General features: G+C 35.3%; 6 protein-coding genes across 7 annotated transcripts in view; 5 read left to right on the plus strand and 1 right to left on the minus strand.

Moving 5' to 3' along the window:
- Window positions 1-8: 8 nt before the first annotated feature.
- Window positions 9-2,004, plus strand: LOC107187477 (TATA-box-binding protein). Its single transcript, XM_015575590.1, has 6 exons — window positions 9-24; window positions 311-647; window positions 968-1,098; window positions 1,161-1,404; window positions 1,479-1,677; window positions 1,757-2,004. Exons 2-6 carry the CDS (start codon window positions 351-353, stop codon window positions 1,831-1,833), a joined length of 948 nt encoding a protein of 315 aa, XP_015431076.1. The 5' UTR covers window positions 9-24; window positions 311-350; the 3' UTR covers window positions 1,834-2,004.
- Window positions 2,005-2,559: 555 nt separating this feature from the next.
- On the minus strand, window positions 2,560-4,492 carry LOC107187478 (exosome complex component MTR3-like). Of its 2 annotated transcripts, none has more exons than XM_015575592.1 (5): window positions 4,482-4,492; window positions 3,874-4,027; window positions 3,516-3,769; window positions 2,912-3,058; window positions 2,560-2,832 (listed from the first exon to the last, which is right to left on the minus strand). In XM_015575592.1, exons 2-5 carry the CDS (start codon window positions 4,019-4,021, stop codon window positions 2,560-2,562), a joined length of 822 nt encoding a protein of 273 aa, XP_015431078.1. In that variant the 5' UTR covers window positions 4,022-4,027; window positions 4,482-4,492. The 2 variants fall into 2 exon arrangements, with proteins under 2 accessions (XP_015431078.1, XP_015431077.1); XM_015575591.1 differs by lacking the exon at window positions 4,482-4,492 and adding an exon at window positions 4,135-4,420.
- Window positions 4,493-5,002: 510 nt separating this feature from the next.
- On the plus strand, window positions 5,003-7,771 carry LOC107187476. Its single transcript, XM_015575589.1, has 8 exons — window positions 5,003-5,123; window positions 5,186-5,343; window positions 5,416-5,679; window positions 5,738-6,415; window positions 6,553-6,715; window positions 6,812-6,950; window positions 7,021-7,604; window positions 7,676-7,771. The coding sequence occupies exons 1-8, from the start codon at window positions 5,043-5,045 to the stop codon at window positions 7,769-7,771; spliced, it is 2,163 nt and encodes a 720-aa protein (XP_015431075.1). The 5' UTR covers window positions 5,003-5,042.
- An 897-nt stretch (window positions 7,772-8,668) lies between these two features.
- LOC107187475 lies at window positions 8,669-13,126 on the plus strand. The gene is made up of 15 exons (XM_015575588.1): window positions 8,669-8,920; window positions 9,002-9,139; window positions 9,601-9,940; window positions 10,307-10,351; window positions 10,438-10,563; window positions 10,655-10,798; window positions 10,908-11,036; window positions 11,119-11,303; window positions 11,371-11,479; window positions 11,562-11,777; window positions 11,856-12,073; window positions 12,196-12,415; window positions 12,501-12,684; window positions 12,764-12,866; window positions 12,948-13,126. The coding sequence occupies exons 1-15, from the start codon at window positions 8,669-8,671 to the stop codon at window positions 13,056-13,058; spliced, it is 2,520 nt and encodes an 839-aa protein (XP_015431074.1). The 3' UTR covers window positions 13,059-13,126.
- Window positions 13,127-13,615: 489 nt separating this feature from the next.
- On the plus strand, window positions 13,616-19,060 carry LOC107187516 (H(+)/Cl(-) exchange transporter 5). The gene is made up of 11 exons (XM_015575635.1): window positions 13,616-13,806; window positions 15,532-15,641; window positions 15,729-15,912; window positions 15,984-16,333; window positions 16,404-16,565; window positions 16,623-16,910; window positions 17,030-17,212; window positions 17,284-17,498; window positions 17,598-18,158; window positions 18,250-18,627; window positions 18,740-19,060. Exons 2-11 carry the CDS (start codon window positions 15,543-15,545, stop codon window positions 18,828-18,830), a joined length of 2,511 nt encoding a protein of 836 aa, XP_015431121.1. The 5' UTR covers window positions 13,616-13,806; window positions 15,532-15,542; the 3' UTR covers window positions 18,831-19,060.
- A 4,692-nt stretch (window positions 19,061-23,752) lies between these two features.
- The window catches only part of LOC107187470 (sodium channel protein 60E-like), a 34,414-nt gene continuing 32,860 nt past the window's right edge, over window positions 23,753-25,306 (plus strand). The window contains exon 1 of the mRNA XM_015575575.1: window positions 23,753-25,183. Within this exon, the coding sequence (XP_015431061.1) occupies window positions 23,753-25,183 (1,431 nt within the window). The remainder of the gene's footprint in view (window positions 25,184-25,306) is intronic.

The raw sequence follows: 25,306 nt of genomic DNA on the forward strand, positions 1-25,306 counted from the left end.
GAATTGTAAACAAACAAGCAGAAAGTAATGAGAAAAACAATAAAAACGAGAACTAGTATCTGTTAAACTTCCATAGATTTATTTTCACATAGAAATTACAGTTTTTATAGTTCCACAATATTCATAAGAAGAATTCGAATAATACACTTCTGTATAAAGTATAACCTTTATACTCTGTATTTATATATTATTGGTTGAGTGTTTTTAAATATGGGCATTACCAAAGTGATTAACGTTTCTTTCAAGCCTACCACATCTGACAGATCTTTTGAGTAATTACAAATTGATCCGGAAATTCTTTATGTTAAAGATATTTTTGTGTTAAGCATTCTAAAGAGAAAGCGAAGAAAATGGATCAGATGCTACCAAGTCCAGGGTTTAGTATCCCCAGTATAGGAACTCCTTTGCACCAGCCAGAAGAAGATCAACAAATTTTGCCTAATGCTTTGCAACAACAACAACAACAACAACAGCAACCACAGCAGCAGCAACAACAGCAACAATATCAGTTACAACAATTACATGCAATGAGTCCAAATATGCAGAGTGGTATGCTTATGATAGGAACACCTCAAAAAACTATGCATGCTTATGCGACAGCACCTACTTTTGCAACACCGCAAAGTCTTATGCAGCCACAAACACCAGTAAGTGTACATTAAATGACAATTCATTTGTTTATAATCATTAGACTATGGCCGAGATTCATAGTCAATGCTTAAGAATAAGTAGTGACTATGAATCCCAGCCTATGAATGTTTATGCAAATATCCATTCTCATAAGCTATTTTACAAAAATCAGAGTCAGGGGAAAGTTAATTTCATTAATGATGGTTTGTTGAATAAGAAATGTTATTACTCTTCATTAAAGAATAAATTATTTTTAAAATGATGTAATTGTATTTTTCATATGTATTTATACCATGAATGCATAAAGTTATTTTACTAAGGAAGAATTTTTTTTTAGCAAAATATGATGTCTCCGTTAGTACAAAGTAATAATCATATAGCACCTTCTTCGATAGGACCCTCCACTCCAGGTCCTATGACTCCAATGACACCAGCTTCTGCAGATCCAGGAATCTTACCACAACTTCAGTGAGTAAATGTTTAATTTGGAAAAATGTGTAACAAACATTACAATCCATCTTCATTTACAGAAATATTGTCTCTACGGTTAATTTAAACTGCAAATTAGACTTGAAAAAAATAGCTCTTCATGCAAGAAATGCGGAATACAACCCAAAAAGATTTGCAGCAGTTATTATGAGGATAAGAGAGCCAAGGACTACTGCTTTAATATTCAGTAGTGGAAAAATGGTTTGTACAGGAGCAAAGAGTGAGGAGGACTCTCGACTGGCTGCAAGAAAGTATGCCAGAATTATTCAGAAGCTTGGTTTTCCTGTTAGTAACAATTCAATTATTGGTATTGATTGTTTGTAATTCATGATATTCACTTTAATTTATTTTCGGTAAAGGCGAAGTTTCTTGACTTCAAAATACAAAACATGGTTGGCAGTTGTGATGTGAAGTTTCCAATTAGATTAGAAGGATTAGTGCTTACACATGGGCAGTTCTCCTCATACGAACCTGAACTTTTTCCTGGTTTAATATACAGAATGGTTAAGCCTAGAATCGTCTTACTTATATTTGTTTCGGGCAAAGTAGTCTTAACTGGTAAGCATTTCATATCTATTGTAATATCTACATACATTACACTTGATTAATATATTCCAATTAATTTATGTTTGCATAGGAGCGAAGGTTCGACAGGAGATTTATGAAGCATTTGATAATATCTATCCGATTCTGAAGAGCTTTAAAAAACAGTGATTTGGTTTCTCGTTGTGTGTTATGTTATGTTGTGAAAAGACAGAACAGAGGTGAAATATCTTAGTTTTTATCTTGAAGGCCGATGAAGTAAGTTGTATTATCAGCCTCGATAGTGTTGAGAATTCATAAAACCTTTAAAGTATTTTATAAAAAAAAATATAATTAAAAGTGACGTAGAATAAATTTCGAAAACGTTAATTCAAAATTTCCTCATGCTTGTTGTGGGGTAGACTGAAATGTTACCTTTAAAACTGACCACTAAAATAACGTGTCTTCTCGATAATGCAGTGCCTTGATCGAGAGGTAGTCAAGTTTTTAGAATTTGTTCTTAATTTATGTATTTATGTAACTTAAATACTATTGGCATAAAGCTAGTACTACCTTAATTAGAGTGCAGAGTGTCATTTATGTGTTTTCCTATTGAATACAAATTGTTAAACTTCACATACATACAAGCAATAGGAAAAAAAGAGAAAAAAATTTATATAATTTTTGAATGGAAGAATGATTATACTGATATATGTATGACGATCCAAATTCTGGAAAACTCTTCAACTTTGTAAGAAATTAGATTGCATTTTGATACATTGTATATGAAACGATTGTTACAAACAGAACGAGGTTTATATAAATATGAAAATTATACAAATTTTCTATTGTAAAAATATATATTTAATTGCATCACAAGAATCATTTGTTACTTTACATATTTATTAATTTAGTTGTTTAATTATGTAGTTTCATAATAGTTTTAACTAAACATTGTTGAAGCACAGGGCAAATGTCTTTATTAACTGTTGTTAAAATATCTGTTGCACGTATAACTGAATCTGCGTCAATGCTTCCAACTAGAAATACTTCTGAAATTTGACCATGTTGGGGAAGACTAGCTACTGTAATTATTCCATGATTAAAATCGTCTTGTTGTTCTGGTTGTGTATTACATATTGCCTCTTCCGTGTCTGTGGGATCCACTAAGAAGTGGTTGTCGTAAATGCCCTATATTTATGTTATATTAGTTTTTTTCTTGTATTTAAAACAGATATTTTTTAATTTTATTTCATAATAATGTACTTACAATAGTGGAAGCTGTAACCAAACCAAACATAGGAACACCCGCATTAGCTAAGGCAACACTAGCTGCAATGATTGCTGCAGCCAAAGAAGATCCAACATTATCTAGGACCACTGCATATACATCTACTTGAAAATTAGGAAACTCATGCTGTAAGAATGTTATAATTACGTATTTTTAAAAAATAACGTATATAATACGTTGCTAAATAAATTTTTTTATTGAAAACATTAAAAATTATTTAAATGCAGAACTATTATGTGTACATCTACATAATCGAACTTTTCAAATTAACTGTGATTAGACTGTTGACATTTATGTACATTTACATTTTCATAAATTTATTTTCGAAAATTAGAGGTGTATTAGAAAGATTGATTTTCTTTATCAGTAGTTCTTTCAAACAGAATCAAAGTCTTGATTTTACTGTTTAAAATGCTTATACATATATTATAAATACATCAAATCAACATAGCCTGACTATGATATTTGTATGTATTTAAAAGTACACAAATTAAGCTAAGTCACTTATAGTCATGTATAATTCACAGTAATGTTTTATCTGAATGTAACTGAAAATAATTTTTATAAACAAGTACATATTTACCAAACAAACTGCAGGTTCTAACGATCTTTGTAAGATTAAACTACATTCTTTTTCCTCTGCACTCTGTTGATGAATTTTTCGCTTTTCACAGGAGAAAGGAGCAAACTTAAACTCGCAGTAGATTTCTCCCTGCACGCAATAACCATTCTTGTTTGGTACTTCTCTGGGATCAAATACTGAACAAACTACCTTTGTATTTCCCATTTCGATATATGCGGAACCTTTGGCCTGACTAATTACACCTGTTTTTAAAACTGTAAATAGAAAGGAGAAATTATTGTATTTAACATGATAACAAGAAGAAAGCTTGGTTAGATTTGTTAATAGGGTAAAAAGTTTGTATCATTTAGAACCTTACAAATTTTTCTCATTTCATTGTTTGTACGTTTATCACTTCTTTTACTGAGATCGTACTTTATTTCACCGCTTCTGTCGTTGATATTAGAGTAAATGTGATAAGGAAAGGAAGCCTCTGGGCCGTTAATGCGCTTTTGATCAATAGGCATTTTTAGCTAAAAATGAATATTTAATTAAAAGACTTGGAAGCAAACCAAATGAATTAAAAAGCCGAGAACTAAAATCAGTCATTATTATTATAGAATACAGTGGAACTGCATACACAATTGTTTCCTTGACCGGTTTTGACAGTATAAACATAAACCGTATAAACATGCGATACCACGACCGCGTGGAAAATGATCAAACATGTCGAGCATGATATGTACGCATGCGTGGTTATTTAATAACATGTACAGTAGCAATAGTAATTCTTGTCGGCACTTTAAGAAATTTTGTCCAATTCTTACTCTCTTTTTTCTGTATTTTGTACGCATTTGTTTCAGTATTGTTTATTTATGAGTATTTTCTATAGTAATATGATAGTGCACAGTATTCCCTTGCATTGATTTTTGCCACCTTGCCACTAATTGTCAAATTATCATAAACAGCAGTAAACAGTTCACTTACAATTGTGTACATAGAAGAGTATCAAATGATGTGTGCATATATATTCATACACATACGTGAATGTACAAGTATGTCAACAAATACTGTAAAAACCACTTGAAATATTAACCTGCATTACTTTCACTTCCTGTATATACTTTTATCATTTATATCTGTGCAATAATATAATTTTAAGTATTTGAAAGCTTTTTTTGTTCTTTTTATGTTATTTTGTAAGTGCATGAGATATATAGAGACGATTATATTTGAAAGAAGTATAGGTTTAAATAATTCAATACAATCCATTAGGATTAACATAAATAATTCCATATGATTGCGTAATAGATTGTCTTTCTAAGGAAAAATATAAATTAGGTATTTCAATGTTTACTTATCATTTCGTAATTCGAGATTATACACAAATAACGATTTTTTAAGTTTTTAGTAATTATGAAATTTAAAATTACGAGATTAAATAAGTTTTAATTACATTTAGACAATTATATTATTATTCTTTATAACAGCAACGTTATCTCTAATAACTAGAATATCCTTCAAAGAAGGTACAAATTTAGCATAAAAATGGTCACGTTACAAGATATTAGTGTACAACTTATGAAACCAGCAAAGGATCTTGCTGATTGGAAGTTTCCACTATCTCAGGTATACAAGGACATTCAAATAATTAAAATTGTACATAATTACATTGTTCTGTCCTATTTTAGATTTTAGAAGAATATTATGCATTATTAGAAGAGCCATGTAATATAAATTTTGGAGAAGCAGCACTTGTTCTACAAAATTCGGCTAATGTATATGTGCGCAGAATTGAACGGCTATTTAATGAGATAGAAGTTTTAAAACAAACATTTTTTGGCTATGAGTAACTATTGCTCTTAAATATAATATGAAATATGAATAATATAAAATGATGGTCCATTCACATTTCCAATAGGGAAGAAGAAAGAAAAAAGTCCATAAGTAAAGAGAAAAGAGTACCTAAGAAACCATATGTTAATTTTGAAAATTTTGTGATTTGTGATTTAGAGAAAAATATTGGAAAAAACATTGATAAAAAGAATCGATTTCAAGCACAGAAGAGAATTAAATTGTTAAGTCATCGATTTACTCAATTAGAAAACAATGTAGCACAATTATGTATTCCCATTCAAATATTTGATGTGTTGGGGGAAATTATTGGAAAGAAATATGACTTTCGGTAAGTATGAATTTAATGTACTTCGTTTCTCTGATTTTAGATTAACTTTAATTTCAAGGTGTAATCAAGCTGTAAATACAAGTGGAATGTTGGTGGACGAATTAACACCTTATGATTTTTCACAAGTGATTGGTTCGCGTGTTCAGAAAGCAAGAAATTCTTTGTCATCTTACTCAGAACCAAAAACTCCTGGTACTGGAACTTCAGGATATCATTCAGCTGCTTCGCTAAATGATAATGAATTTCTAACATCAATTAATGAAGAATTTGAGGAGGAAGATGATTTTTCTTTACAAGTAGAGGATGTCGTACCAGCAATTGAATCAGAAGTTACAGAGAAAGAAAACATGATGAATACAGACGATGAGATTCCTTTAGCCTCCACTGTTCTTTCTCAGCAATTTATTACAAAAACAAATTGTCTGAAGGAGCAACATATTCAAAATAATTTAATGCCAGATTCGGTTAATATTAGTGATCAATGTTTTTCAACTGAAACTTGTAAGGAAATTAATCAAAATAAGAAAAAATGTCAAAATGAAAATTTGGAGCAAATAACTCAAATTGAAGAGGAACATCAGAGGAATGATAAGAGGTTTAAGACTATAGAAAAATTTGAAACTACCAATCAAGTGGTAAACAATCGTAAGCATGCAGGTCGTAATTCTAAGGAAGGTCAACTTCAACTTGTTCACTTGGATGAGCTAGATAATTCCCTAATCATGAAGAAGAAAGGGTATATTTTAATAAAATATTTGAATTCCTGTAAAAATTTACAAGAGTAAATTAATGTATTTTTTTTACATACATTAATATTTTTACTTTTTACATACATTAATATTTTTACTTTTCATACATTAATATTTTTACTAGAACTCAACCGACAAAAATGTCGATATATTCTGTAGAGGACATTAATGAGGCTGATTGGAAACCCATGCCATTTATTCAGGGAATGAAAACTGTTCTCACTGACAATTCATCCATTTTGAAACTTCCAGAATACGTTTCTCTTTTAGAAACTAAATTCGGTTCAGTATGTAAAATGATTACATTTAGTATTTCTTTTTCTAATAACGTTTTTGAGTTTAAATATTTCATGATTTACATATATAAATATCTTTGTTTACAGAAAAAGCGTAAGCTTGTATCAAAAATACAGAAACCGGAGTGTTTAACAAAACTTTATTTACGCGAAGCAAAATTATTTGCAAAAACGGAAAAGGATATTATTTCGCAAGCAAAACAACAATTTAAACGTTTGCGAAAACGTAAGTGATATTGGACTATATTTCAGTATGATATAAATATTAAGAATCTGTTAACCCTTTTTTTTGGTAGAGGAATTGGAGGATTTTATGAAAAATTTTGACGGCTGTTTAAATGGAACAGAGAAGGAAAATGATACTTTGAAATACGAAGCTATGACCGGTTCAACTATTGATTTATTGGGTTTTCGCCTTACTGAGAATAAAAATAATTCCATAGAAAGTAATATTGAAGAAATTATGAGCAGAAGTTCTTCTCCTAACGATGTCAGATCGCAATCTGTTCACAATTCATTTGATATCGCTGAAAAATCGTCAAACATATGTACCGATTGGTACGAGCCCTCAATTACAGAAATGGATGTAAGCTATTCCTTACCAGATTATCAAACATTAATTGAAGGCAAAATGAAGGAGATTTTTAAGGAATCGGATGTCTCAACTGAGTTAGACCAAACCGTAGCTAAATGGCATGCTTCCCTGCAACCAAAATTGTCTGAAGCTGAAATAAGATCTACATTTCGAATTCATGATTACGCTTCTCACATAATAGGAACTCTACAGGCATTGGGTCAAAGGAAGATTAATTTCGATAGTGTTGTTCAGAATAAACCCGCATGTGAAGTAGCTAGATATTTTCTAGCTTCATTACAATTGGTACTTGCATTGTCATTATAAAATGTAATATTTCAAAAATTGAGATACTGACAATTTTTTTATTTTCACAGGCTAATACATACAATGTGGAAATAAAAATGGAAAATAGCAGTAACGCTATAGAAATAGCATTAATTGATGAGGGTAAAAACAGTGAAAAAAGTTAAATTTGATATTGGTAATGCCTTGGGATAGAAATTTATCAAATGTACAAATGTTGTTTTTTGTATTTATTTGAATACAAATTGTTTTTATTTTATAATGTTTTATATAATAGGAATTATTTTCTTATATGAATGTTACGATTACATACTAAAATGTACTAAATTTTAAATAAAAATAATTACGGTTATTTATATGTAATTGTAGAGTCTGAAGATTTTAAATTTACCGCCACAACTAATAAAAAATTCGAAGCTATTTCAGTGTTTATATTTTTTATGAAATCGGAGAATGAACCAGTAAACGTGCGCATGCGTAATTAGCAACGGCAAGATAATACCGGTCGCGGGCTCAAGTGACAGGTATTTAGATGGATATCAGTTTACATCGAAGTATACAATACAAGCATTCCTGTTTTTTAAGTTACTTCTCATGTTATTTGTCGTAACTGATTAGTGAGCACTTCCTACTAATAAGCAGTATTAGTCCTTTTCTTACATATTCGTAAGATACGTGAGAAATTATTTGTATACCGAAGGCATGATAAATTGAGTATACTACTGATAGTGTTTAAGTGTTGTGATAAAACAGTTATAATTTATGTACGTATGAATGAATTTTTATCGTTTCGTTGACACAAAACTCCTTAATTATTAAATTGTGGTTAAGAAGTGCATGTAACAGGAGCTTGGTACGGGGATAAATTACTTCATAGTAACCAATCAGTAACCAACTTAAATTTATATGCTCTCCCCCCTCTCTTTAACTTATTTAACATATTAGGGATACAGATCTCTTTAAGAATACAAAACTCATCACTGGTAAGTGTTATAATTTGTTGATTTTATAAAAGCACTAAAAATGTATAATTAGTTTGCAGGGGCATAAAGTGACTATCAATTATGGAAAGGAAAGTCTCCATAAAATTAGCACAACGGATGTTGCAGCCGTGGAACCTTTTTCTTCTTATCCTACTTCAATTCTTAATACAATTCTTAACATCTGTTTACCTTTATACTTATGTGGCTCGTGTGGAAACAGATGTATATGCTATGCGAAATCAAGACATTTTAGAGCCAGAGAGATTGATACGTCGAAAACGAAATAGTGCTTTGCCAGTAACAGAAGATAATAAAGTTTCAGATATTTCAAGAGTATATATATATATATTGTTGATATATTCTGTATTAATGAAAATGTATGCTTTGAATATGTATTTTATTATTATGCTTTAGATGTGGGACGAGAAGGATATGTTGAAAGAGTCTAAGAAAGTTACTTCATCTCCCGTAGCAATGTCTGGCTTACCATCTTCTCCAATTACTCCAATGGGGCATGATTGGGTGTGGTTGAATGCAGACACTCGTGTCCAGGTTTACTTATCATTATTATAATTTTTTAATAAATATATTGCATGAAACTCAAGAATTGGCATTTGAAATACAATGGTAAAGAGATTATGTGCTCTGCGCTGTCCAGCCTATCATATTTGAAAAAGTTTTAATTTGATTTGAAAGAAATAAAATCATGTATTTAGCACAGATTAGCAAAAACTGCAACTTTACCATTGGAATGACGATATATGAGACTCGATTTGCGTTACAACTAATATTAGAATCAGATGATATCTTTTACTTCGTAGAGGTTTAAAGACAGTTGGCTACAATGTAGAAATTAAATTCTGATCAACAGGACCAACATTTTCTCAGACATTCAGGGCTGTGAATTTCATTTCACCGAGTCGTGAAAGCTTTAAATCATGAATTCTCAATAGTAAAAACAAATTGCTTATGTGAAATGTAAAGTTTTAATAATGAACTATTATGTATTACAGGTTGATGCCATTGAAAACTTTTGTCGGTCTTCAATGAAATATTGCCCGCCAGGATTACCAGGAGCACCAGGGAGCCCAGGAGCTCCTGGAGAACCAGGTCTTCCGGGGTTACGAGGAATGACTGGTCAAAAGGGACCACCTGGTTTAACTGGTCCTCCCGGACCTCGTGGACCAAAAGGCGATGTAGGACCTCCTGGTATTGATGGTAGAGACGGAGTTCCAGGTGAACCTGGTCTTGATGGAATTCCTGGACGCAGTGGTTTAGATGGATTTCCAGGAATAAATGGTAAACCAGGGCTGAATGGATCTCCTGGGCGACCCGGACGAAATGGCACAGATGGTACGCATATATTTCTACTTCATAATTTTAATGTTCTTATCATTGGGAGTAGGGAGTTATTTTTAATAATACTTGAAAATGCTTAAGCTGAAGTTTGTATAACTTCATAGAACATTATGGAATTTAACATAATTAGGTTAAGTTTTTTAAGTAATACCACATATGTACGTATTTTTACATGTGTAATAGCATAGTCGATGTTAACGTGAATTCAGCAGTGAAGTTACAAGAATGTGATTCCCTACAAATGTAGTTAAATATATAGACTGTTTAATAATTTCATTGTATTGATTAACCATAGACGAGATTAAAAACAGATATTTTTGGTAGTTACTCTAATCCAAAATTCCTCTATACTGGTTTTAGGAAGGCCAGGTCAGATAGGACCGCAGGGACTACCTGGACTGCGTGGTAACTTAACATTATTTCACATTCCCTCATTCTAATTGCGCATGGATGAAAAAAAAAAGATACGTTGTTGATGTAAACAACTTTAGGAGAAATGGGTCCTCCTGGTACACCAGGCTTATCAGGTCAAGATGGCAGACCAGGGATAACAGCCTGGAAAGTGAACATGAATGACTATAATGTAAATGATTTATTAATTCCTCCTTCTATTTTAGGTAAGTATCTGTACAGAATGAATGAATTTGAAAAACAATAATGTCAGATTACAGCTTCATCTATTAAACATTTTAGATGATAGAATGTTAGAAGCAACCATGAATTCTACAAGATCAATTTCAGTTTACGAAGGGACCAACGTACGATTGAAATGTGCTTCGAGTGGAAAGCCTCAGCCTGTTGTACAGTGGTTTAGAACTGATGGTAGTGTCATACCTATAGGATCTTGGCACGGTAATAAAAGCATGCTAATTAGTAACATTTCAGATATGTTTGATTGCTTGTAATTCACGAGCAAACTTATTTCACAAACCTACTTTTATTCTAATGATTTATTATATAGTGACTTCTGTTATTGGATATACATTTAATATCAGTGTAGTGAATAGAGAACACATGGGAGAATATACGTGTGTTGCTGACAATGGAGTTCCTCCACGTGCAGTGAAAAGATTTGCACTTCAAGTTAAATGTAAGTATTTTACCACAAATTATAGTTCTGTTCCCAGACTTACCTTTCCTCGATTGACATAAAGAAGAGGCAATTTTTTTAGTTCCGCCTTTCATTCGAATACGCAACCAAATAATTCATATACGCAGTCAAAGTACTCCAACTCTAGAATGTGAGGTCGAGGCATATCCAGAACCTGTTCTTTACTGGGAACGCGAAGACGGTCGTCGCCTCAAAATGTCTGATAAATATAGAATGGAAGTTTACGATAGAAGGGATACTTATAAGGTAATACAGATAATACTATATAGTATAAATGTATTTATTCCTACACATTGTTCAATGGTTTGTTTAGCTTAAAATGCGTTTAAAAATTGTAAGAATAACTTTGGCGGAGCATGGTACCTACCATTGTGTTGCCAAAAACGATATCGATACCACCAAAGGCTCGTTAATAGTTAACGGTCAGATATTTATCACATATTTTCAATACATACACTATTAAAATAATAAATTAATTAATATTAACATTGTAAATAACTTCAGACGACGTAAAAAATACAGAAAGATTAAAAAGTGGAAAACATGTTACTTACGGAGATCCCGCACCGCAACACGTCGATTTAGAGGAACTTTGTGCACCACGTGAAACTTGTGCTGCTTGTCCAGTCCTAAGGTGTACCTTCACAGACGTTGCTGAGTACTTGAATGTTCAGCCACTCAGGAACGTCAATTTCACTGGGCTTCCACCACGGTTAGCAGGTAAACTATGTCTTTATCATTTTAAATACTTTTTAATTTCGGTGAATTAGTTGCTTGTTAATTCATTTAATATTACAGATGGTGTAATAGAAGCTTCGGGAAAACCTGTTCTAAAAGGTACAATGGATGATCATTATGGAAGTTGGATGCATGATGCATCTTCGAGATCGGATGGGTTTTCCGATAAACTTTGGGTCACTCGAAAAAATGACACTTCTTTCATTTTTGAGTATAAGTCGAAAGATCATTTTAAAAACGGTAGTTCACATCCTATTGCATTACCTTATCCATTTCAGGTATATTGTAGCATTTTTAAAAGCACGTTGCAAGACATTAAATTCAATTCGGTTAGAAAAGTATATAAGCATATAGTATATGATAGATCGTTATTTTATAATCATTTGTCATTAATTTCCAGGGGAATGGACATATAGTATACAATAGATCATTCTATTATAATCCCATAAATCGATCTTCCATTTTTCGTTTCAATCTCCATTCTGTTTCTGATCATGTGTGCGATAATGAGTTTACACGATGCGAATTGCATCTTCCTGGATTACTAGTGAATACAAGAAACTATTTGTACACGCCGGATCATAATTTTAATTACGTCGATTTTAATGTCGATGAAAATGGTAATTGTATCATAATTGATTTTATAGAACAATTCATAACAGAAAAAACAATGATGAAGGCTATATGAATTATTTGTGACAACAGGCTTATGGATAATATATGGATTACCATCAAATAATACAGTAGTGGTGAAAATGGATGCAAACAACATGAACATTCAATATGCATGGAATATTAGTATCGATCATCATAAGTTTGGGGAAATGTTTATTGCTGGAGGAGTACTTTATGCTGTGCACAGTGTGACTGAAGAAACAATGAAAATAAGGTATAGTTAAGTTTGTTGAAACATAAATTTCTGTACAAGATTGACAGGTTTAAATGTTTAATTATGGATATCTTTCCAGATTGGCTTTCGACCTTTATAAAAATGTTACAATACCTGTTCATTTATCATTCACAAATCCCTTTCATAAAACTACATCAGTTAGCTACAATCATAAGACTAAGGTAAACTTCCTTCGATTTAAAAACAATTTTTGATAAACAATTTCTAGGTAATATGCCTATTTAAAATTATTATACGTATAGGAACTGTACACATGGAATAAAGGAAATCAGTTGGCTTACCCTATCAAATACCAAGGATTTACAAATGTTACAGCAAAAGAAGAACTCAGGGGTATAGAAACTGGAATGTGAAGTCTGTATCAATTCACTATTGAAATTTTCACAGAATATATTGTATATATCCTTTAAATTTTCATTAATGTATGTATCAAAAAGAGACAATAAGAGAAATACGTCTTTTGGCCTCTTTCAATACATTTTAATTTTATCTTTTTCCCAACATTTATAATGTACATTTGAAGTAATTGAGAACCAAATAAACAAATGTGAGCTCCTGTTTGATTATAAAAGGTGTGAATATTGAACAAACTACCTGGTATGAGAAATAAATACAATTGTGAAACTATTTCAATTAAAAACATTAAACACCATTTTTTTTTAATGAAATGTTTTTGTAATAAAGCTGTCGGTAGAATAATATTTATTTAATTTTCATAATAGAAAATTCAGTTATGTAAATAGTTTTGTTGTATTCATTAATTTATGATAATTCGTTGCATGACCTTAAATAACTCGTGCGAAATACGTATTGCAAACAAATTGCTTACTTAATGGAATTCGTTAAGGTGGCGCGCTCTGACACACTTTAATTAAATAAAGAAGAAAGGGAGCTGGACGAGTGAGAGAGAAGGGACACGCTTTGACAAGTGTTTCTGAGTGTTTCCTTCGCCTATTTCGCCGTGGTCGACAAGGATATTTGTATTTTTGCGGTGAAGTTGTTACCTTGGTGGAAGTGAACAGTGTTATTCGATGTTGACGTAATAAGAGGAAAACTGAATTCATGAATAGAAAGCGGAAAAGCACTGTAGTTGAAAAAATGGTAAGTGCAAGCAAGCAGATGAACATCTTGATCTGTCGAAAGGATCGAAAGTATGGTGTTAATTCTAACCTCACAAGAACAGAAATTCTTCTGTAATACATTTCAAGATGAATTTAACCACATTTTATATTTTAGCTCAATACCGAGTTATTTAACTTTTATTTTACACTACTTTTTCGTACTTCATACGGATGTTGATAACCTCTCTTTCTTCTTATTTGAAGTAATTAGATTTTCCTTTGAATACGTTTATTATTGTTTGTTGCCTTCCGTCATCGTTGAAAGTCAAAATCAACTATATCAAAATATATTGTAATACCATGATCATAATATACTGACAAATCCTTTGTTTATTTGGAAGTTTAATACTTGATATTAAATCTTAGATGCTGCAATTAACTAAACTTATTCAGTTCTTCATAATTTTGTTACATTTTTGTAATAATATAAGCTTACTTCTCTTATTATCTAATACATATGTATAGAGTAAATACATTCCAAACTTATTGAAAATAGAAAATAGTAATCAATGTATTTAACTTACTTTACATTTTAAATAATATTTACATAAAAGATTAAATTATTTTATATACACTTTTATATATAAAGTCAGAGTAAATTTTATTGGCCGAAATTCAGTAAAAGAAGCTTATTATTAATAAAATCAGATAAAAAATAGTTATCAAATTTAGTATTATTGAGACAATTTTATTTGCGCATATGTAAAAATTATCTGCAACATTTGACAGTACATAGATCTAAACAGACAAGTATAGATAAATGCATAAATATATCTTTATGAATTTAAATTTTTTTCTGTAATAGATATACCAAGTTCTTCTTAACCATTTATGTGTTTATTGGTTATCACGAATATGATTATTTTAATTATAATTCTTAAAAGACATTTATAAATATTGTATTTTATCTAGTGAACAATTGTAATATTTTCAGGTAATCATTAAAGCTGTTCTCAAGTAGAAAGTATTTCATTATGTAATTATTAAAGTACACTATTTCAAAATAAATTATTTTTTATCTATCATGTATATATTACATGTAGGAATTAAATAAAAGTATGAATATTTTTTTAGGAATCAGGAATAGGAAACTTTTATTTTTACATCATATATTAAATATTATTATATGTTATAAATAAATTATTCCACATACAAAAGAAATTACTTTATTATTTTTCTGTTATAATAATACATTGTTAAAAACAATATAAAATGAAATGAAATGAATTCCAATGAAGAAATTGTAATTTCATTTTGTAGACAGCAATTATGAATTATTCATCAATATAATTTAATACAAAGTACAGACTGAAAGTATGATAATCTCTTATAGGACAGTTGAGTTTCAATATGCTTGAAAGTAACACACACAAAGGTGATTGTCTGCCACTCTGAAAAGTTTCACTGGATATAACTGTGTCATAAAATAATTTTGTATATTTAGGATCTGTGCTCTTCTGTGTTATTATTAGTTTTACCAGTGATTTTATTATAACAACATTTTATTGTACATATTCAAAGAATTTGTTTTGAAATTTTATTTTTGTACAAGGTACTCAGTTTTAATGATTTTTAATCTTAATTGTGTTCCTTAGATATGCCAAACGTATATTATATACATTTGTATGTAGTGTATACATATTTATGTATTATTATTATTATCTATACATAATATAATAATTTTATTTTACGTTGTATTTTCCAGGTGTCAATGCCATGGAGAAATTTCCACTGAAAGGTACAAATTTGTCGAACAATACATTCCCCCAGAATTACCAAAATACATTTACAACATACCAATCACTTGATACAAAGGTAAGGTTGAAATAGTCACATACAAAAACTTCGATAAAGAAAAATTAAAGGAACAAATAGTATACAAGGTGCTTTCTATTGTAACAGGTAGAAAATTCAGATGATGTGCATTTTGTAGAGAATGTGCGATCGCGAAAACGAACTACTGGGCGTGATAATAATTTGAGCAGCGACGACGACATGCTGGAAGTTAATAACGTAGGCTCTCAACATGGAGAGAATTCTGTTTTTTCGGATCATTGTATTCGAATCGACGATGCTTCCTCTCACAGTGAGTAACCTTTATTGTAATTATTTCACATAATTTCTGAAGTTACGCATCATTTTCATTTGCTCTTGCAGTGTCAGTCGATTCCGACGATATCCCTGGAATTGGCCAGTACGAAGATTTCCATACGATTGATTGGCAAAGAGATATTGCCAGAGATAGAATGCGACATCGATATATTGTCAAGAAAAAGCATGACTCTATTTGGGGCTTAATTAAGGGTGCCCACGATGCATGGTCTGGATGGCTTTGTGTTTTATTAGTTGGTCTCTTTACAGGCGTTGCAGCAGGTATCATAGATATAGGTGCCTCTTGGATGACCGACTTAAAATTTGGTATATGCCCTCAAGCATTTTGGTTAAATAAAGAACAATGTTGTTGGAGTTATAACGAAACAACTTTCGATGGTGGTAACTGTTCGCAGGTACATTCGGTTTGTTTTACCTTCTTAAACTTTCAATACATAAATTTTATGTTTTTGTTGTTTGTTTTAGTGGAGGACATGGCCAGAAGTATTTAGCCAGTCAAAAGATGGTGCAGGTCCTTATATGATCTCGTACATGTTTTACATAGCTTGGGCTCTTCTATTTGCTTCCCTTTCTGCGTCGTTAGTACGAATGTTCGCTCCATACGCTTGTGGTTCCGGTATTCCTGAGGTGTGTATAGGAGAAAGGAACAAAATTATTATTTTTTTAACCGGATTTATCTCTTAGATAAAAACCATTCTAAGCGGATTTATTATCCGTGGATATTTGGGAAAATGGACACTGATAATTAAATCAGTAGGTTTGATATTGTCGGTCTCGGCAGGTTTAAATTTAGGCAAGGAAGGACCAATGGTTCATATTGCTTGCTGTATAGGAAATATATTTTCTTATCTGTTTCCAAAGTATGGTAGAAACGAGGCTAAGAAAAGAGAAATTTTATCGGCAGCGGCCGCTGCGGGAGTTTCGGTTGCTTTTGGCGCTCCGATTGGAGGTGTTCTTTTTAGTCTCGAAGAGGTAAGACTTTCGTAGATTACAAACAAAAAAAAAACAAATACAAAATTATGTACATAGAACCGTATAGTGTTATTGTGTATTGTATGATTGTATAAAAACATACAATATTTGTTTCGCAGGTGAGTTATTACTTTCCACTGAAGACGTTGTGGCGGTCATTTTTCTGTGCCCTAATAGCCGCTTTCATTTTGCGATCAATAAACCCCTTTGGTAATGAGCACTCGGTGCTTTTTTACGTCGAATACAACAAACCTTGGATATTTTTTGAGTTGATACCTTTTGTCATGCTCGGAATAATTGGTGTAAGTTTTTTTTTGCAATATTTCTTTTATGGACATAGAGCTCTTTTTAAAATAGTCTCTTTGCTTTCTAGGGAGTAATTGCTACTTTGTTCATCAAAGCTAATTTGTTTTGGTGCCGTTATCGTAAAACATCAAAACTTGGTCAGTACCCGGTTACGGAAGTTTTGATCGTGACGGTTGCAACTGCCGTTATTGGATATCCAAATCCGTACACTCGAATGAGCACAAGTCAACTAATTTATTTATTGTTTAGTCAATGCGGAGTCTCGAACGCCGACATTTTGTGGTTCGTACAAGCTTTCGTTCTTTTTAACCTTTTACAGATTATTAACTTTTAAGATATTCAGGGGAAAGTTTTTCGTTTTATTTATCTTTTGTCATACAGCGATTATAATAGAAACTTCACTGCTGTAAAGTCAGCGATCGAGATTGCAGCAGCTGGGCCTGGAGTGTACAAGGCAATGTGGCTTCTTGTGTTGGCGTTAATTCTGAAGCTTATTCTGACGATATTTACATTCGGTATGAAAGTACCGTGTGGGTTATTTATTCCATCACTTTGCTTGGGAGCGATAATGGGTCGTATTGTCGGGATTGGTATGGAACAACTCGCGTATAATTATCCACACATCTGGATGTTCAGCGAAGAATGTTCGACCGGTGTGGATTGCATAACTCCTGGACTGTACGCAATGGTTGGTGCCGCGGCTGTTCTTGGTGGCGTTACCAGAATGACCGTGTCCCTTGTTGTGATAATGTTTGAATTAACCGGAGGAGTGAGATATATCGTGCCCTTAATGGCTGCCGCGATGGCAAGTAAATGGGTCGGTGATGCTCTTGGAAAGCAGGGTATCTACGACGCCCACATTGGCTTGAATGGCTATCCGTTCCTCGATAGTAAAGACGAATTTCAACACACCACTCTTGCGGCTGATGTGATGCAGCCCAAGTAAGTGACTTGTTACATAGTAACACATTATTTTCACTAATTCCTCGATATCATGTCGCTTTTGTAATTAACTAATTTTACTTTTCTCTAGACGCAACGAAGCTTTTCACGTGCTTACTCAGGATTCAATGACAGTCGAAGACGTCAAAAATTTATTGAAAGAAACAGAACACAATGGTTTTCCTGTAATAGTTTCGAAAGAATCGCAGTATCTTGTTGGCTTTGTCTTACGTAGAGATCTGAATCTTGCGATTGAGAATGGGAAACGTATGATTGAGGAAATTACTGGACAATCATTGGTCATATTCACCAATGGAAATAATATTCAAAATCATTCCCCTCCACCTCTTAAGTTAAAGAAGATTCTTGACATGGCTCCGATTACTATTACAGACCAAACACCCATGGAAACTGTTGTTGATATGTTCAGAAAATTGGGATTAAGACAGACACTTGTTACACATAATGGGTACGTGTTTTCCTTCCTTAATATATTAATTAGAGTCTATTACATTATTTTTAGTTACGTTTTACAATATAATGTTCATATTTATTTATTGTAATAAATTTTGCATATGCAGCCGACTTTTGGGAGTTATTACGAAAAAGGACGTATTGAGACACGTGAAGCAGCTTGACAACGAAGATCCTAATTCTGTATTGTTTAATTAAAATGTATATAAAAATATATAAGAGATATAGAGAAAGTGTTTTATAATGCTGTAGTAGGAACCGAAAAATTAGACGGAATGCACTAATAGTGTTTTATATTTTCATAAGACATTGGTTGGAGATTCGAAGATATTTAAAGTTATTAGTAATTAAAAATGAACAAATATGTAGCCGGTATGCTTTAATCTCATTGTAAAAGTTTGGTTTTTGCATACTTAATTGTCACGAAATTCAACCTAATTTACATACACCTTCTGTCCTAAAAGAAAAAGGACCTGTAAATGAAAATAACTTTGCTGTTTCTTTATAGTCTTGAAGCGTTATAGATTACTAACTAATTAGAGTGGAAAATATAATTTTGCTAGTAAATAATATACAAGTCATCCAATCAAGAAATACTATGTCAAATTCTAATCCGTGCTCATAAGAAAATGTGTTGCAAAGAGAGAATGGTATGTAGAGAGCTATTTTAAATTAGATATAACCAAAGTTGTCACAAAATTCTTTTGACCTTTAATAATTAAAAAAAAAAGATGTAGTCAGCACAATTAACAGTTAAATAGTAAGAGTCACGACAACTTTATTTCGTGAAACATTGATATTTCGGACATATTATATCTTATAAAACGCTTTGAATTCATAATACATATTATATGTATACATGATGTATGAGGATACATGTATATCATGTGTACGCGCGTGTGCATGGACGAGTGTGTGTTTCTGTACATGGTAATTATGATTCTAATTTTTTTAAATGATTTTGAAATGACGACTAAAATTAGCTGAACTACGAACATAATAATCAAGATAGGAAAATTTATTTCGTCTGGCTTTTCAGAATCGTTGAGCCAGCAATGAACCACTAATTGCCGTGACAAAGTATTTCGGTTTACGTGAAGTGCAACAAAGGAGAATTTTAGAAATATGATAGAACACTTACTGATTAGACGAATCGTTTTTCTTATCTTAGAACGTGAACCAAAAATTCATCGACATTGTCGACGTTCGATATATACATATGTATATAGAAATATTGTATGTGAGCACATATGCAATAAACATAAGCATATGGCTGTTATGAGTACCGAGATTACTATGCATCTTTATATGGATATGTACCAATGTTGAATTACTAAGGTAAAAATAAATATTGTTTACATTACAATTACACAGGGAACCGTTGTCAACTAATTTACATATCTGCTTAAAACTATTTTGAAAGTTTTATGCTTCATTACTTTGTGTAAAGGTCACAAATTAGTATGAAAAGCTACCAGACAGGAAGAACTAGAACTAAATGATTAATGTTATAATTGGATATGTATCTTTTGCTTCTATAAATACCTGAAATTTATTATTAGACTGTGGATTCTGTGAATTTATGGTATATTTCAATATAAAAAGATGAAAATAGAGACTTTACGAAGTACCTAATCAAGCGATTAATTTACTTTGAACCTAATAACACCATCGATATAGAAAATCGTAATTTGAATTTGAACAAACATCTGTAATCTACAAATTATATTATTCGAAGTAATAGTTTAAATGTTTTACACAACATATGTATCCCTAATAACCAGTTGTGTATAAGTTTCGAGCAAATTGCCAGCAATAAATGCCAAAAGTTGTCTAAAAAACCGTAACCATCTGTTTCCGCAAGTTTATTCAGGTTTTCTTGTTACTTCAAACCTGCTGAAACTGAATCTTAACGAGGCAAATAAATTTTTCGTTACGTCCAGTTACGGAAAATTATTCTATAAAGTTCTGTATTTGCATAAACATCCACAGTCTAAGGGCCCCTTCGACCAACTTCGATTAACTTTAATTAACGTTTAACTTAGCTACACTGTTGATAGAGTTACTCGTTGATTAAATCTTTAAAAATGACCACAGAAATATTATGTTGTAGTTTTGTGTATATTAGATGACATAAATGATTCACAAGAACATTTAACATTGTGAAACCGTCTAATGCAGTTTTTCGTTCGTTGCCATTTCACAACTTTTTTACCGTTATCACAGTTATATATAATATTTCTGATTGTAATGTTATTATTCTTCATAAAACCGAATTTTTCTTACGTTTCACCATTAAACCCTCTTACCATATTTGAAAGAAACTACAATTTTGTAAGTTTTTATTGCATTTGTAACAATGCTCAACACTTGAATTCCATCAAATGAATGAGACAAGAGACCATTAATGTTTTATTTTACCGCTACATTTTTAAATTGCACGTTCAAATTTGTACCATATTGTCTATATCCAGATAGCACATAACGCCTCGAAGATGCCCATTTTACGGCTATTTTAGGTCTAAGGCGCTTTTAAGCCGTATTCAAGGCATCATTAGGCGCCATGTGCTATCTGGGAATAAACTATTCTAGATATTAAAAAATACACGGTACTAATATTTTATTTCGTAATTTAAAATACGTAGCCATATAGCAACAGTAGGAACGAAAGGGTTAATCGAAGTTGGTCGAAATGGTCCTAAAAATACATCACCTACCCAGATAGCACATCACGCCCAATGACGCCTTGAATACGGCTTAAAAGCGTCTTAGACTTAAAATAGCCATAAAATGGGTGTCTTTAAGGCGTCATGCGCTATCTGGATATTTAAAATACTATTTCAATATATTATCGCCGAAACCATTTTGTACCTCGACTATTAATTACTATTAACACGTTTAGTTCGTCCAATCAAACAGTTTTCCTCAAGCCCAGCACAAAGAAAAAATCCTATATTCACATTTCGCGATTCGAAGTCCCGTTGCCCGACTTCTCACACCACTGTCCCAGTTGAGAACCACCGTATCATTTCGTGCCGGAGTTGCGCCAATGCTTCGAATCGTTGAATCTTTAAAGCAATTCTCTCATTTTCCAGAAAAACGACGAAAGCAGTTCTGGAGCTCGTACGTCCTCGTTCTCACCTCAAGTGTCCACAAAATCCCGTTCACCGGAACAAAATATTCCTCTCAATAACGTTCCAAGCGGTACAAGAGTACACTTCGTAGATCGGTGGTAGCATGGAAATTGCACGGGTCGGTGCCCCCCACCCCGGATGGAAATGTCAGCCACAAGGCCAGAAAGGACAAAAATCAGGAGGAACCAGTGAACTTTTCGCTGGTCGCAGTATCACCTGCAAAGGGCGATCAAGTCCGTGTGTCCCCACGGTGGTGGGGGACAGCGCGCTGGACGATGGTAAAAGGAGACTCCATTCGCGGGGGTTGGTGGTGGTTCGTTAGTTAGTTTCGCGGCGGCAACGATATAACCGCGCGTGTGCACGCACGCACACACACCTTTACATAATACATACCTGCACGTACTTTGAACGTGTGTTAGGATAAATTCGCTTGTACAGAGAAAACGAGGAGAGAAGAGACCGGAAAGCCGTTTTTCCTACGGTCGCGCGCCGCGCTGCCGCCGTCGCGCCGTCGTCGTTCGATACGCGCGCGCGCGCGGCGAACGAATCGACTTCGTGTACCGTAGTATCGTCACAGTTCTCGTCGGGGACCCGTCCGTGATTTTGCACCCTGGGTCTCTCGCGTCACGATTCCATCGAACTATATGACGAGTGTGCACCCACGGGTTTCTCTCCTATTCTCCTCCGTCTTTCTCCTCTTTCGGCTCTCTTCCCGATACTCAAAGGGGCCTGTTATTTTTCTTCGAAGATTTTTCCCATCTTTTGCTCACCTACGTGTGTGTCACCTTCGACCCCCCTCCACCACCCCCAACGGTCCCGTCCACCGCCGTTTCGACTCGGAACGCACACACTTGCTATATATTTATATATACATACATACATCTATCTCTCTCTCCTCACACTCGCCTCGGTGTCATCCTTTCACCGTGCCTCTCCTCACCCTGTTTCCCACACGACACGTCGTCCTCGTCGTCGACCCGTCCGCGGCGGTAACGGGTGCACGTACCGCGACGCGAACCTCCGACCCGTTTTGATAAAACAGGTGGTAACCATGGCTCGCGAGTGTCTAACAGAGTGACCAGAACCATTCACACACATATACACGCAGACCACTGCAATGAGAATACCCGCAGAATCGCGTGTCAACGGTACAGAGGAGTCGTCGCAGGACAGGCCGGATTAGAGGGATTAACAACGGTTCTCTGTCGATTTTTACCACCTTTTACATCCTTCTGTTCAGTCTCCCACGATCCCCCGTCCCATTCGTGTACACACAGTTTCACCTGTCCGTGTTTCGCCTAGCTTACGATTCTCCGTTTTCCTGGCATCCTTTATCGTACGACGGTGGTAAACGCGTCGCAGCGGGTCACGATCGTCATCGACGAAAAAAGAAGAGTCTATATAACTGTATAACCGCGACACACATTCCGCTCAGGCGTGCAGTCAATAGCGGGGTTCGCCGTGGGTGCATAGAATCCCTTTTGAGATTTCAAAAGGACCAGCATACGGAGGACGCGGGGGAACCGCAACACGAAGTACCCGTTCACACGAGCGTCGAACGAACATCCACCCCCCTCCATCCCGCGCGTAGAATAGCCAGCAGTGGTGCGGTGAACAGGCTGTTCCGTGGTGGCGGACGGGAGGGAAGGGTTCGCGACCCTCCACCGGTGTGTGTATCTGTCTGTGTATGTGTGTGCGTGCCGCAGTGTCGTGAAAACGTTCGGTGGCCCAAGAGGGAAGCAACGCGAAAAACGTCCCCCCGATCGTGATGCGACCGCCGTGGTTTTGTTTACGGTTGGGGAACGATGGAGATCGTACGGACAACGTGGGACTTGTCGTATCGCTCGTGTGAACGTGACGGAACGAGAGACCAGGAACGGGAAACGACGCGATACAAAAGCTCGAAAAGGCGGGATAGGTTCGGAGGATCGTCGCAACGATGATGAAAGCTAGAAATTCCGGTCGGCCGATGTACCAAAGATTCCAATGATACCGTCGCAAGGTGGCCGTGAGGGATGTAAAGGTTCTCCCAACCCTCCGAGCAACGGCTCCGAGGACAATGGCTTCACTAATCGACCTAGAGTGGCGGGCCTTTACCCGCGGCACCACTCCAGAGAAGAGCTCGTTCGGTTCTCGTCGTCGGCGGAGACCACTCGATCCTCCCGTTCCACGCGAGATATACTCGAGAGATCCGCGCGTGACATCGGCAGCCAGAGAAGCTTGAATCTACCCGTGGGCATCGCCGAGGAGTTCGAGCTGTCGGATCGTTCGCGTGTCGGGGTCTCGAGAACGCCGCAGCCGTCGAGACGCGAGGTTGGGTCACGTTACGATGCTAGATACGAACAGCTCGCTGGACGTGGCGACGATCGTCATGGATCGCCGTCGTCTATCGAGAGGCTACGCTCGGGGGACCATTGGCAGCCGCAACAGGAAGAGAATACTAGGGGTTTGTCGGGCTCCGTTCGAGGATCCGTCCTGGACTTCCCGTCACGGGTCGAGGAACAATCCTGGATCGACTCGAACGTCGACGATACGTCGCGTCAACCAACGTCCAGCCGTGATTACATCAGGCCTGGGCAGGACGTTGGATCGTCCCGTGCCTCCGCCTCGATACTCATCTCACCAGCGAGCGAGACCAGCGAGTCTCGCAGAGCCTCCGATGTGGCCAAGTCGTCTCCGCCACCGTACACGGGTCTCAGCCCGCCTGAGTACACCGGTCACGAGTACGAGAGCTGCGAGACCCCGTCGCCTATCTTCGCCAGCTATCCGCTGGCCTCGTACGCCGAGGAGACCCGTCACGGACACTCGAAATCCGATCTGGATCGTGAACGTACAGTACGCGAGGAACACTTAGTGGGCGAGGAAAGGCTCCTGTCGACGGCCAACGAGTCGGATAAAACGGTCGGCAGGCGTAAGTCGAATAGCTCGAGGGACAGAGGGCTACACGACACGGTGGACTCTAATGTCGTCTTCGAGAGATCGACGGAAGACGGTGTCTCCAGGCCCAGGGATGTTGCTAGACTTAGACCACCGTTGGTTAACGCGGCTGGAACCTCAGCTGATTCTGGAACAGGTGATTCCGGTAGCGCAGAGATCCAGGTGGACCCCCTAGGCACACCCAGAGCGACTGCTCCGGGCGACATCGCGGATGGCGGGATCGAGAACGAGGCTGCCAATGGTAATAGGTTGTCCGTGAAAACGCCTACCGGGGGAAAGCAAACGGTGAAGCTGTTCACAAAGGAGAGCCTCGATAGATTGGAGAACAGGACCGTGCAGCTGGTCAGGGATTATGGGTTCCAACCGAAGAGACGGATGTCCGTCGAGGACGGCGCGGTGCTTCCAAACAAATACGAACCGTTCCCGACTGAACTGTACGGCAGACCGCTCGAGGAGATCGACAACTTTATATACGACGAGGTAAGAGTGGTTCGAGTGTGCTGGTTGGATGGGTGATGTTTTTGGGTCGCTGAGAATGTGTTCTGATAGCTTCTAGGGGTGCTGTAAGTTGGGGTAACCTTGATTTTTTCACGAGGTTCAGCA

This window comes from Dufourea novaeangliae, unplaced genomic scaffold (genome assembly GCF_001272555.1).
Source record: "Dufourea novaeangliae isolate 0120121106 unplaced genomic scaffold, ASM127255v1 scaffold89, whole genome shotgun sequence".
In the NCBI taxonomy this organism is placed as follows: domain Eukaryota; kingdom Metazoa; phylum Arthropoda; class Insecta; order Hymenoptera; family Halictidae; genus Dufourea; species Dufourea novaeangliae.